Genomic DNA, 12,655 nt, shown 5'->3' on the forward strand with positions numbered 1-12,655 from the left:
AGACCTAGCTTTCTCAGACCTGATCATGCCTAAATATGAAACAAAACATGACTTCCAAAACAAATGGAAGTAATTTTGGAGCTGTATGCAGATTACAGTGTTTTAATAAAATCTCATTCAGAGCCCTCCAATGTGCTTCTTGGTGTATAAAAGCAAAAAAGGGCTGTACTTTTGCTTTGAATTTGCCCCTGTCCAAATACAGGTTAACCTTGCTAAGCATTCTCTGTCCTATAAATGTACAATGAAATGGAGACATTTCATTGTTGCCCATGCTCTAGAAGTTTAGGATCAGTTTATGACCTCAGATCTGTTGCTGGATTTCCTAGGTCAGTTTTAGTTCAGTCTCTGGCTCCTGAGGAGAAGAGGCGAGTAGAAATGGATTGCACAAACTGTCTTGATGTATACATTTATGAATGATTTCTTTAATCTGCATGTGAAGTTTAAAGAGTCAGTATTCAAACAAAGCCTTAGTCACAAATTCAGACTGGAAACTTGCTTTTTCAAAAGATTTGACTCAGTCACAGAGGTTGATCAAGGAACGCTGTGTACTCTTCAGTCCACCCCAGTAGGCAACAATGGAACCCTAATGCCTGAGTCGCAGAAGGCACAGACATTTCTTCAGAGGAATTTTACTGTTCCCTAAATAAGACAGGACTTGTACATCTCAGCCCTCCTTCTCCTTCCAAATAGTCAGGCTTTTTGATCACTAAAGCTTCATGTGTATGGAAAGTAGAGGGTGAAAGGTGAGAAATTAACTGCAGGCCACAAACTTGCAGCTGCCGAACACCAAGTAACTTCCAACTGCAACTTGGAATATCTCGTCTGCATATCAGGAAATAAGCTCGGTTTCCTGTTGGTGATAGTAGTTTTACATTACATTTCTTCTACACACTTTAATTTCTGCTGAAATATTCCCCCTTCTATACCAATCTTATTTCCAGGTCCAGTCTCACATAGAGCCTGTGAGTCTCCGCTTTTCCCTGACCCAAAATACCCACTCCCAGATTACAGGATCATGCATCACCGTGGGCCTTCCAGCACAGCTTCTTTGAGTGCAAATACAAAGAAAAGAAATGCTCGCTATCTGCCATGCATTTACACAAATGCATAAAACCTTTTCCTAGAGATAATGGGGACACCCGAGCATAATCCATGAGCAGCACTGTCTCTCTGAGGCCACGAGACTCCCAGCTAAGTCTCCATCTTGAGGAGCCAGAGGGGCCCTTGGTTGGAGGGTGAATGTGCAGCGTAACAGGAGCTCTGCACTGGAAGAATTAAACCATGTCCATTTTTATAAGCTGTGCATCTCGGTTATGCACCTCAAATACAAGCACAGGTTTTTTGTCCTAAGGACATTAAGTCTAAATCTAATATAAATAGTCAATGATGCTACTACAGTTTTATTTATTTATTTCAGTAAAGTATAAAAGAAAACATCTCAAGGATTTAAACAAACAGTATGGTGACAGATGGTGTAGGGACAATCCAGGCTGGGGTCCCTCAGTAAAATCCACACAGCTTAATACCTCCAGGAAAGAGATGAGGCAGAGGAAGAAGAGGAAGGGGGAAGAGGGAAGAGGGGAAGGAAAAAGTACATGCAAAGCTAGCCCAGATGACCACAGATTTCTAACAAATAGAAATAGTTCTGGACTTCAAAGTTTCTCTGTTCATCTATACAAAGCTCTTTGTACCATCACTGATGAATGCAGATCTACCCCAGATATCTTCCAAGTAAGTCCAAAAAAATTATAAAGAAATTTGTCACATTAAATTGTTAGCTCAAGTAAGTGACAAATTAAACACACTATTAAACTGTCTATTCAAATAATCTAAGCATTCTCTCAAAAATAATTAATAGATGAAACATGAAAAATGTGTTTGACATGATATCAAGGTCCTCTGCGTTCTCTTCACTGCATAATTTTATTAGGATGAATATTTTCAGGTATGTTCTCCAGGTATATTCTGATCACCAGAAATGTATTACGTGCTTTATAATAGTCTATTATTATTTTGTATCTTAAAGAGAATAATTTTGGATTTTATATTTGAGAATGTCCTTGGGGAAAAAAATTCCAAAGGTGCCACCAGGAATGTCTGCAAGCAGAAAATTATGCTGAAGGTCTGGTGTCCTACTTTTACAGCTCAGGAGTCTGCTATAATTACCTATAGGCAGGCAATAGTTTGGAAAGATTATGTGGATGATCTACAACAGTGACTTACTAGCAGTTTTTAAATGTTGTTACTCAAAACAAAGACACTTATAGATTTCTATTGTCAAGACTGTAAGAAGAGACAGTGTGAAGAAAAATGAAACAGTACCGTTGAGATTAAAACATATTGATCTTACTGCAAATGACTACATCCAAGTGAAGCCAAACATTCCTCTCCTAAATAACAGCATTTTATGGGATCCCACCCTGCACCCTGGGCTCAGCTGCAACTGTGTCAACTCAGGCAATTAAAAAAAATACAAACTTACCCACACCTGAGCTATGTCAAAAATAAAGTAAACTCTGGAAGATTTCAGTTTCCTACAATCTGCTTACTAGTTACAGAAATTCCCAATCTCTTCAAAACTATCTTCCTTCTACTTTGGAAAATTAAACCAAATACCCATCCCTTCAACTCCACAAGAATGACAGTTCAAGTCTACTCTCACAGTATTCTAGAAAAATCCTCTCTGGTTTCCTTTGCTAAATTTAAAGGGAAATTTTTTGTGCAGGCAAGAGAATGAGGAATAATATAATCACCTCAGAAATACCCAGGAAAATCCTTTAGAAAAGAAGCAAGCAAGCTCATGTTATTAACATAATGCTCCTCCGAGTTCTGAGACACAGCTGAAAGCAGCAAACACTGCAGCTCTCACTGCTAAAGCTTTACTTTCTCATAGCAATAACAGCACAAGAATAGTAAAGTGAACTGCCGTGCTGCATCATGACCACCTCGTGCTCCCAGAGCACTGGCTCCTGTTGGAAAAAAGCACAAGATACTGTATCCACTCGCTTCAGTCACCTCAGTAAGAAAATTTCAAACATGTTTTTAACCATCTAATAATAGTGATTATGGCATGTGTGCGTGGAAGGTACAACCACAGATTACGAGCCTGGTTCTAAAAATCTTGTGGATGTGTAAAGGCAACTTTCTTTTTAAAAAGATACATATAGATTGACTTTTATGGATAGAGTGAAGTAAACAGATTTGCAAAAGGAGGTCAGTCCTACATTTTTGTTGCAGTTCAAAATAAAAATGAGACTATCTGAAAGTTTTGCTTCCCATAGCAACGTTGGTACAGCTAGGACAGAAAGTCAAATTCAACTGCTTCTTAAAAGAGCCAGAAGCTGGAAGTATTGTGTGCAATGGAATCACACAACCTACTGTATCTAGACCTAAAACACCAGTTACATGAATACAGGTACTTTTGCACTAAAGCATTTATTAAATTAGTTGAATCTTCTAGTCTGTTGCAGTACCAGCCAAAGCCGACGTTAATATCATGCTCAGGAGTATAGTATCATACACTTGTTAATATCAGTTATCAGTAAGGGCAGGACGGAAAAGTTACAAAATCTACATTTAGATTTTCTATAAAAATACAGGACTGCTTTTACAGGCCAGCTAGATGAGCTGGACAGAAATCTGCATAATGCATATGGAAAACGTGCAAATTGATGAGCACACTCTACAAAGTATGATTTCTAGACAGGACTCTACAATAAAAAACAAACCCAACACCCTTCCCCCATTCATCATAATGATTTTTAAAGCGTACGGCAAATGGGAAGTGTGGGTTTTGAACTTTTGGGGCTTTTTAACTTGTTTTCATATGATCACTGTGTATGAGGACACAGGGCCAAGAAGTTGTAAGATGTGTCAAGGAACCTTAAGAGCAGCGTACAAAGTTGTATACGGGTAAGGGAGTAAATTCTCAGTACCAGAGCTGCGAGTCTGGGTGTGCTCTCATCATAATTACAAGGCCAGGCTGAGCTCTGGTTTGCACAAGTGTGGTATGGTTTTTATATCTCAGGAATGAGGAAAAACAGAGCAATTCCAGCTATGTCTATAGTGAGCTGAAAATGACAGGTAATGCAAACATCAGCAAGTGTTTCAGTAAAATACCTGAAAAATATGCACCAAAAGATTGGACAATATTTAAAAGTACAATTTCACTCACTACTTGTAGTCGGATGTCTTAACAAATATCCCAGCAGCACTGTAGGATACAGAGGGGGCTGGCAGGTGAGTTGAACATGTGTCAGCAGTGCACCCTTCCAGGGATAAAGCCTAGCCAGGCTGCACAAGCAAGAGCACAGTTAGAGGCTTGAGGGGAGGGATTGTTCCTCTCTTTGGTACCTATGAGTCCTCGCCTGCAGTCCTCTGTCCAGATTTGGGTTCGCCTATACAGGACCTGAGCGAGTCCAAAGGACTGGAGCGCAGGAGGTGCAAGAAAAGGCCGAGGGAACTCCTTGCCCCGGAGAAGGGGCTGGTATAATCGCAACCTACAACTACACAGAGACAGAGTTGGACTCAAGAGAAAAGTCGGACTCAAGCAAAAGATCAAGAGCCTGTGGTCACGGTACAGAGGGAAATTATAATGAGGTATAACAAAAGTATTTGCACGGTGAGAAAGTTTAAGTACTGGAACAGACTGTCCAGAGAAGCTGTGGTATCTGCATCCATGAGGATACTCAAAACTTGACTGGACAATCTGATCTAACTTTAAGGTTACCTTATCATTGAGCTGGGGTTGGGTTAGACAACTTCCAGTGATCCCTTCTAACTTCAATTGCTCTGTAATTCTATATTTACAATTTTGGAGGAGGACGGGTGTAAAAAAAGAAATCCAAAAGTGATGGTATATGCCAAAAGGATTTTATACTAAACAATTAAAAGTGTTTATTGGCAAAATTATCATCAGAAAGCATAATGAAGAATTGTAATTTAACTATATAAGTACTTGCCTTTTGGAAAAGCAAAGATTGATTTTGCATAAAATTTCCAAAGCTGTTTCAAGAAGGATCACTTCTCAATAGCCCTTCTGGAAAACTACCCTCACCTTGAATGCTATTTGGCTATGTATTATAACAGTCCATACTTCCACAACAATAAAATGCTTCAAGTTATGTCTTTCAGAAATATTTCTAATGAGAAGATAAAAAAGCCTTAGTTTTTCAATATGCAAAAGCCGTATCATTCAAAGATGCAAAGTATTCCTGTATATATTCATAATACATAGGGGCTTTTTCCCCATTTCTGAAGGAAATTTGTTGTTTTATTGTTGTCACAGAACTAACCATGATGTTCCATTTTAGAAAAGTATCCCAAATATTATCATTATAATGATAGCATGTGGTGAAACAAACACAGGTAAGTTTTAAACCAAATGCTCAAGTCAGGAAACAGTTCCCAAGTAATGTTTGGTTTGAGATCACTCAAATGTCAACAGATACAAGATGAATAAACAGCCAGTCTGTTTTCAGCATCCTCCAAGGGATGCTGATACACAGCAGGTTGGCACAGATGCCCCAGACAATTCTCATCTTGTTTCAGTAGACTATCCCACATCTGAATATGTTTTTAAAGCAGAATTGGTGATCAAAGCCACGGAGCATTTATTGGCAGAAGAATTCCTGCCAACAGCAGGTGATAAACTCAGCTGGAGACAGAGCACGTGGCACTGTCCAAAGGGTATCTCTACAGAGGAGTCGGGATCAGGGAAGGTAGGTACGATCCATCCTGAAGTGTCACTTTGGTTTATTGGTAGGGTTTTGACAGCAGATGTCAGGTGAAGGCAGATCAGCCAGGTTCAGAAAAGATTCCAGTTTTGTTGGCTTCACGTGTCTGTCAATATTCATAGTCTATATCAGGCAACATGTCTCCTCAGCTGGTGCAGGCAAGCTTTAACCAAACTGAAGTAGAGTGCAGCCAGCTGGGCCAACGGAGGAGGCAGTCTAAACTACATACCGTTCACAGCAGATGTTTGCATGGGGACTCAGCACTTCAAAAGCTGTATGTCCTGCATTATTCACTGCATGCTCCAAATGTGGGCATATCTCATATTTAGAAACCTAAACCAATTTGTTTTTTAAAGAGGTGGCTCTTTTGTGTGGTTCACATCACCATAGTGTTTATTAGCCATAAAAAATATGGCAAACTTATCTACTCCGAGTCATTCCAGTAAAGTCTTCAGCAGTACAGAGCATTATAGATGACTTCAATTTCTGTGCTTTCAGTTAAGTTCATGTTCAGGACAGTTAAGCACCATAAAACAACCACCTGGCACCTTCACCAAACTGTTGTGCCACCTTTGTGTCAGCCGTGCTTGGTAGACTACAAACAAACAGGTACTACACACACACACATTTTGAAGTACAAGTCGTCTAAAACACAGTGCCAGCATAATGCCCCAAAGCAGGAAAATATCTCTTAGAGCCACATGATAAGGACATAAATGAAACTGCTACATCCAGAAGTGGGAGTGGGACCAAGCACCTTCTTTGCACATCCAGCCATCTCAATGTATGAGACAAAACAGAAGACTTCAAACACTGAACAACTTCACAATGTAGCCAACACCCATGTGTTTCAGCTAAAATCTGACACTGACTTGGAAGACAGATTTTACATTTGCACTCCTGCTCCCTCAGACTTCATCTCCTCTGCCTTTATGACAGCACTGTGAATTTTACCTTCAACTCCCAGGAATTCATTCCTAAATGAATGGTTAATTGAGTGACACATTGAAGTCTCATTACTGCAATGTTCCAAACCCAGTTGCAAGACATTGCACATTGCAAAAGCCAAGTTAAAAATCAAGGCAATTTTAGTTATAGGCACAAACAATTCCTTCAGCCAATTCAAGCTACTGGAGACAGCTCTGTTAGATTGTCTTAACAGAAAAAAGAACAATTTTGATTTCCCAAGTGGAAATCTTAGAAGCCAAATTTCAACATCAAAATGTTTTATTAGCAAACTGATAATCCCTGAAATCAAAGATGGTGATCTAACAATGACAATATTACCATATAATAAAAATAGTATTAACTTACTGAGACAAGAAAAATACAGTCTAACTTTCTAGAGGCTCCTACATAGAAGTAAAAAATAGATCTATAGATCTGTGTCAGCAACATCCTGTATCTGCTACCGAGCATGAAGTCAGTTCGGTAAGGGTTTCTGCCAGTGTTTCGTCACTCAGCACTGGCTGGGATCTTCAGATATTCTTATACTGGCATAGCAACTTGAGTGAAATACGTATCAAATAAAATTCCTAAATATATATAAAGCCAACTTTATGAAGATGGGTAAATCTTTACAGTAATTTAAAAGCACATGAAATAACTGCCTCTAACTTGGTCACTGCAATTACATTTAAGATAGTAGCATTGACTGTAATGATCTTTCCATATAAATCAAGATGTCAAAGCCATTGTTATAGAATCTCTGCTATAAGTCGGCACTCACTGTCCTCCCCTTGTATGACACACATTTTAAAGGAAGACCATTTAAAATACTGAGACACAGAGCACTTAGCCCATTGGAAAAAGTCTTTCCTAGAGGTAAAAAGTTCCAAAAGTTCAAAGCCAATTCTGACATTGTAACTAAACACTGCATCTTCTCTGCTTCTGTTTCCCCTCAAGTTACGAAACAACAACCTATCCGGACCATTTCATTTTTAGATGGATTCTAAAAATGGATTCTTCACTATCCAAGTACTATTCAAAAGCCACTTAAAAGGAATAACATTATTTAATGACTAAGAAATCCTAAAGGGCACAAATATCAGGAAAAAAAAAAGATACAATTAACATTTAAAAGCCTTGTGTGCTGGAAAATCAGTAAGTGACTTCATACACTCCCTCTTCAGCTATCCTCTTTCATAGCACGGTGGGAGCTTCCCTTGGACTTTGAGGCCAAGGAGCAGCCCATGCCAGAGAGCAGAGACCTGTGTGGTGCTAAGCACCTAGTTCAGAAACAGCAGTGATCCCTTTATGAGATCAACGCTGCAGTGCTAGCAAGTTTTTTTTAAAAAAACGTTATAATGTTAAGACACATGAGCTGGGTACATGACTCACTTCTGTCATTCCACAGTCTCACAACAGATTACACAGAGATGTTTTCCAACAAAAAGATTTGTCATTATCTCCAGAGTTCAGACAACCCGATTGTGGATTCTCATTAACTATAGCAGGAAATTGGAAGGAACTAGTTAACAAAAATCTAATTTAATACATACAGTGAATACAAGAGCTGGTTCAAGTTTGCCAGACTACTTAATTTATAGACTGTAGTAGATCACAAAAGTCCAGCTTAATATGATTGTCCTATTACTACTATTGTCCTCAAATATATTCATGTCTATTGCTTGCTATTGCTTATAAGCACTGCAGAACTTCTGCTTATAATTTTACATCTTATTCCTAAAATCATTTTATGGGCCTACTATTTTGAGATTGTTTTAACAGCCATATGTCATTTGATAGTAAAATTTCTAAACTGACCAGCATTCAGTGTGCTGGAGAGTAAAATTTCCTTAGGACTGCTTTTACAATGGACAGAAAGTTGAGCTTCAGGCATGAACCCTGAAATATTTTAGAATATTTGATAAGTGATCAACAAGGGCACTGCTCCATGTATTTTTTTTTTCTAAAGTACAGAGAGACAATTAGAAGCATCCTTTTTGAACTGCTTGTAGTGATTATTCAAACCAGATACCAATACAGTGAAATACACTAGACTAGTAAAAGCTTTTAATAAATTTTCCTACCTTATCTGCCATTATCATGGAGGCCCCACCATGAATTCCAAGAATTGGAATGGAAGTCTGAGATGAAATAAAATCCAATATCTGAGCTACTGCCTCCTGATCAGTATCATCTCCAAAAACCACTCCATGGATCTTGGTGCCTGACATCAAGTCACAAACGTGTGTTATGATGCTTTTGGGGTCAGTCTGGTTCACCAGAAGGGTCACTACATTGACATCAACAGTCAGGTCTGCTGACATTTCCCTGGTCCAGAGAGCTCTGATATCTCTCTCTGTGATATCCTTGGTCCTTCCCAGAATCACTGCAATGTTCAGGATGGGATAACTTTTCTCTGCTCCACAAACAAGATCCAAAGGCGCCAGAAGAGCTTGGAGTACCAGGAGAGCGCAGCCAATTTTCCTCATCTTTGCCAGCTTTATCCCCTGCAAAAGTGATCACATTGGTTGAAAAAAAAAACAACAAAGAGAAAAAAAATACACCATATATCTCCAATGACGTTTTTAAACAGAATGCTTCTGGACACAATGCAAACTTTAGCAGCTTTCTATAATGCTTTCTTCACCTTAGTTTCAATTCCAGCCTGTCATATCCCCTAAAAAAGTCGGCTTGCCAATGACAATATTACAACTGGTCTTCCGCAAGCAAGACAAAAAATGCAGCACAAGTTCAGAGGAAAAACCATTAAAATAATTCCTGGGTGGCCAACAAATTTAAAATGACTAGCATAAATAAAAAAAAGACATTATCAGCCTCCTCTTTAACCTTGCTGTCCTAAAACAGGCAAAGCACAAAAAACTATTTTCCTTTGTCCTGCATGTCTATTTAAAATTTAGTCACAACCTAATCAGAAGAGATGCTTTAGCTCAAAATGAGAGAAATGAGCCAGAAGTCTGCTGGAAAGCCCGATCTATACACTCCATACATCTCACATCATCCCAGAACCATGCTGGTTTATTTCTGAAGATCTCTCCTAGACAGCTGCTGCTCAAGCAGAGTCTACTGCATTTCTGGAACAGATTCAGAAGCACAATATTCTATCTTAATTCTTCTCCCTCCTTTTACGCAGCATTCACTTGAGCATCTCAGAACTGCTGATCTCGGACGGAAAGTTGTCACTGGCGTTGAAGGGGAGGGTGTTCCATAAATGAGCATCGCTGCATTGGTTTACTTCATGTCTTCACTGAATCTCTGTAGGGGGCTGAATATAGACAGAGTAGGACAGGGAGAGACATGAGCCATAGAGTGATCTGAACTATGTGAAGGAGGGAGAGCAGGTCTGACTCCGCAAGATCTCCCTGTTTGTGTGCCCCGGGGGATTTCCACCCCCATAACTGGCTCTCTGCTAGCTGCAAGAAGGGAGTCCCTGTGCCACATAAGCCAAGCTTGCTGCAAAGCAGCATGCAGAGAACACTAGCTGGGCTGTCCAGCCAGGGGTGGCATTTTTCAGATCTCCCCTCTCACCCTACCAGCCCTATCTCCATCATCAATTGGAATCATCTGCTGCTGAAACAGACACCAAGACAAGGGATTGCTGTATCACCACCTCCATTCGGGGCAGACAAGGAGATGAGCACTCGAGAGACCGTTTAACTACAAATCAGTGCCCCCGAGCTTCCGAGGTCATGGCACTGCGGGCCAGGCTCCCACCGCTGCAGCATCAGAGGTAGCCCGCAAAGCGGTAGGAATAAACAAACCTAAATGCCCGCAGAGACGAAGCCACTTCAGCGTCCCTCAGAGCCCGCGAAATAACGGTTATTACAGTTACGCACAACGCGCAGAACGCGGGCCGCAGCCAGCACGGCGCGGCTCCCGTAACCCGCGGCGCCGCACCGGGAGCGCCCCCGGCATCCCGAGCCGCGGCGGGCGGCGCGATGGTGCCCCCTAGCGGCCGCAGGCGCCATCTCACGTACCCAGCGCCTCAGGAGACGGAGCGGCGGCGGGTGCCGGTGCTGCCGGTGCCGGTGCTGGTGCTGGGCATGCCGCGGCCGCGGGCATGTCGCGCCCCTCGGTGCCCGGGCTCAGGGGCGGCCTCCGCGCCGCTGGCCGCACTCGTGGTCCCCGCCGCAGCCTGCGAGCGACATCGCGTCCCGGGAGGGCAGCTACGCTGGCAGGGAGACAGGCAGGGGGGGGCTGGACACGGGGCGGGGGGGGGGGGCAGGGGGAGCGGGGGGGGACAACGGGGGAGAGAAGAGGAGACGGTGAGAAGCCGTTAGTCAGGTTGCAGGTTTGTCAGGGGAAAAAAATTATGTTTCCATCTCCTGTGGTGTGTGAACCGAAATAAAGTGCCTAGACCCAAAAGTCGTCGTCGTCGTCGTCCCCGCCCCCTGCATTCACTTAGAAATAAATTTAAGCTCTTTCTTAACAGCATCCCTGAGCCCGCAGCCGTCCGGGAAACGTCCCTCATCCTATCCAGGTCAGGAAAATCCCGGGCTCCCAACTGCCCGTTTGCTTCCTGGAGAAATGCACGGGCTGGGCTCTAAGGGAAGAGACACCCAGCCTGGGAAGAGCAGCCAGGAGCGAACTAATTCACATGGCCAAGGGCAGGAGTTCGCTTGACAGGTTCAAAACACGCATAATCTGTAAAACTGCTAAATGGCTGCGGGATAAAGCTCTTCTTGATCTTGGAACAGAACGGATCCATTCTCAATTTACCATAAGCAAGCCAGGGAGACGCACTCTAGCAGCTCCCTCCACGAAGAGCTCGCATCGCTTTAATTTTCCATTCACCGTTTCCGAGCAGTATGCATGAAGACACTACTTCAGGGGGCCCCCGTTAGCCGTAGGACGCCGGCGGCCCAGGCAGGCAGCGGCATCCCCTGCCCGCTCCCGGGGCCGGCGGGCGCCCAGCGCCAAGCACGGAGCCGCCGGAGCCGCTGGGGCCGCAGCCCCGCACCCCGCACCCCGCACCCAGCCCCGGTACCCGGGCGCGCAGCAGTGCTCGCCAGGAAGGCGACGGGCAATACTTACTGCATGCTCCCTCCACATAGTTCCAGCTTAAAGATCCTCAAAGTCATCTCAGTAGATTCCTTTGCAAACAACGAAGTGGAAAATAGGTCCTTTAACGCCTGGATTTCATCCTGCAACTTGTTCCCACCGCAGTAAATGCAAGCCCAGCAGCTCCCTATCGCTTGAAATCCCGCATGATCAAGTTTTAGCAGAGCCATTGCAACTGAGATTTGCTCTTTACTTTTGGCAGGAGGCGTTTAAGCGTCTTCATCTTTTTTTTTCCTTTTCCTCCCCCCTCTCTTTTTTTTTTTTTTTTTTTTTTTTTGTGTGTGTGTGTGTGTGCTATTTAAAGTGCAATTGCAATATTGCTGCAGCAGTTCCCCCGGCCGGCAGCCTCGCAGCCCCCGCGCTCCTCTCAGCTGCTTGGAAGCGGCGGGGACTGGCGGCGCCGGCCCCCGGAGGTGCAGCGGGATCCACCCGGCGCCGCCGCGCGGGGGCCGCCTGCGCACCGCTGCGGGCTGCGCTCCGCTCCGCGCTCCGTTCCGCGCTGCTCCGCTCCCGGCACCGCCGCCCCCCGCTCCGCTCCACCGCCCCGGCACCGCCGCCCCCGCAGGGGCGAAGCTCACGGGCGCCTCGTCAAACCGAGACCAGTGGCGGCCTCTTTGAACCACCGCCCCCCCGCCCTCCCCGTTCTGCTTCCACAGGCACCATGCATGAGTCAGACCCAGGCAGCCGGGGGAGGGGGTGTCAGAGCTGGGGGAACAGTGACAGCACCGGGTGTGGGGCAGCAGGGCGGCGGGGCTGAGCACTCCTCGCACGGTAGCGGCCCCAGCCGAAGGCTGCAGCCCGGGGGATCCCGCAGTGCTCTTTCCCTTGGCGCGGAGGCTGTCAACCAGAAATCCCGGCCGTGGGGCTCAGGGGGAGGAATGTGGAGCAGCAGC

General features: G+C 43.9%; 1 protein-coding gene across 2 annotated transcripts in view; it reads right to left on the reverse strand.

Moving 5' to 3' along the window:
• GRIN2A (glutamate ionotropic receptor NMDA type subunit 2A) overlaps positions 1-12,283 on the reverse strand; it is a 188,681-nt gene extending 176,398 nt beyond the window's left edge. For both annotated transcript variants that reach the window (XM_037386722.1, XM_037386721.1), the window contains exons 1-3: positions 11,736-12,283; positions 10,679-10,898; positions 8,768-9,190 (exon numbers count right to left, since the gene is read on the reverse strand). In XM_037386722.1, coding sequence (XP_037242619.1) covers positions 8,768-9,172 — 405 coding nt within the window. In that variant the 5' untranslated portion in view covers positions 9,173-9,190; positions 10,679-10,898; positions 11,736-12,283. The remainder of the gene's footprint in view (positions 1-8,767; positions 9,191-10,678; positions 10,899-11,735) is intronic.
• Positions 12,284-12,655: the final 372 nt, after the last annotated feature.

The sequence above is a fragment of the Falco rusticolus genome, chromosome 4 (genome assembly GCF_015220075.1).
Source record: "Falco rusticolus isolate bFalRus1 chromosome 4, bFalRus1.pri, whole genome shotgun sequence".
Lineage (NCBI taxonomy): Eukaryota > Metazoa > Chordata > Aves > Falconiformes > Falconidae > Falco > Falco rusticolus.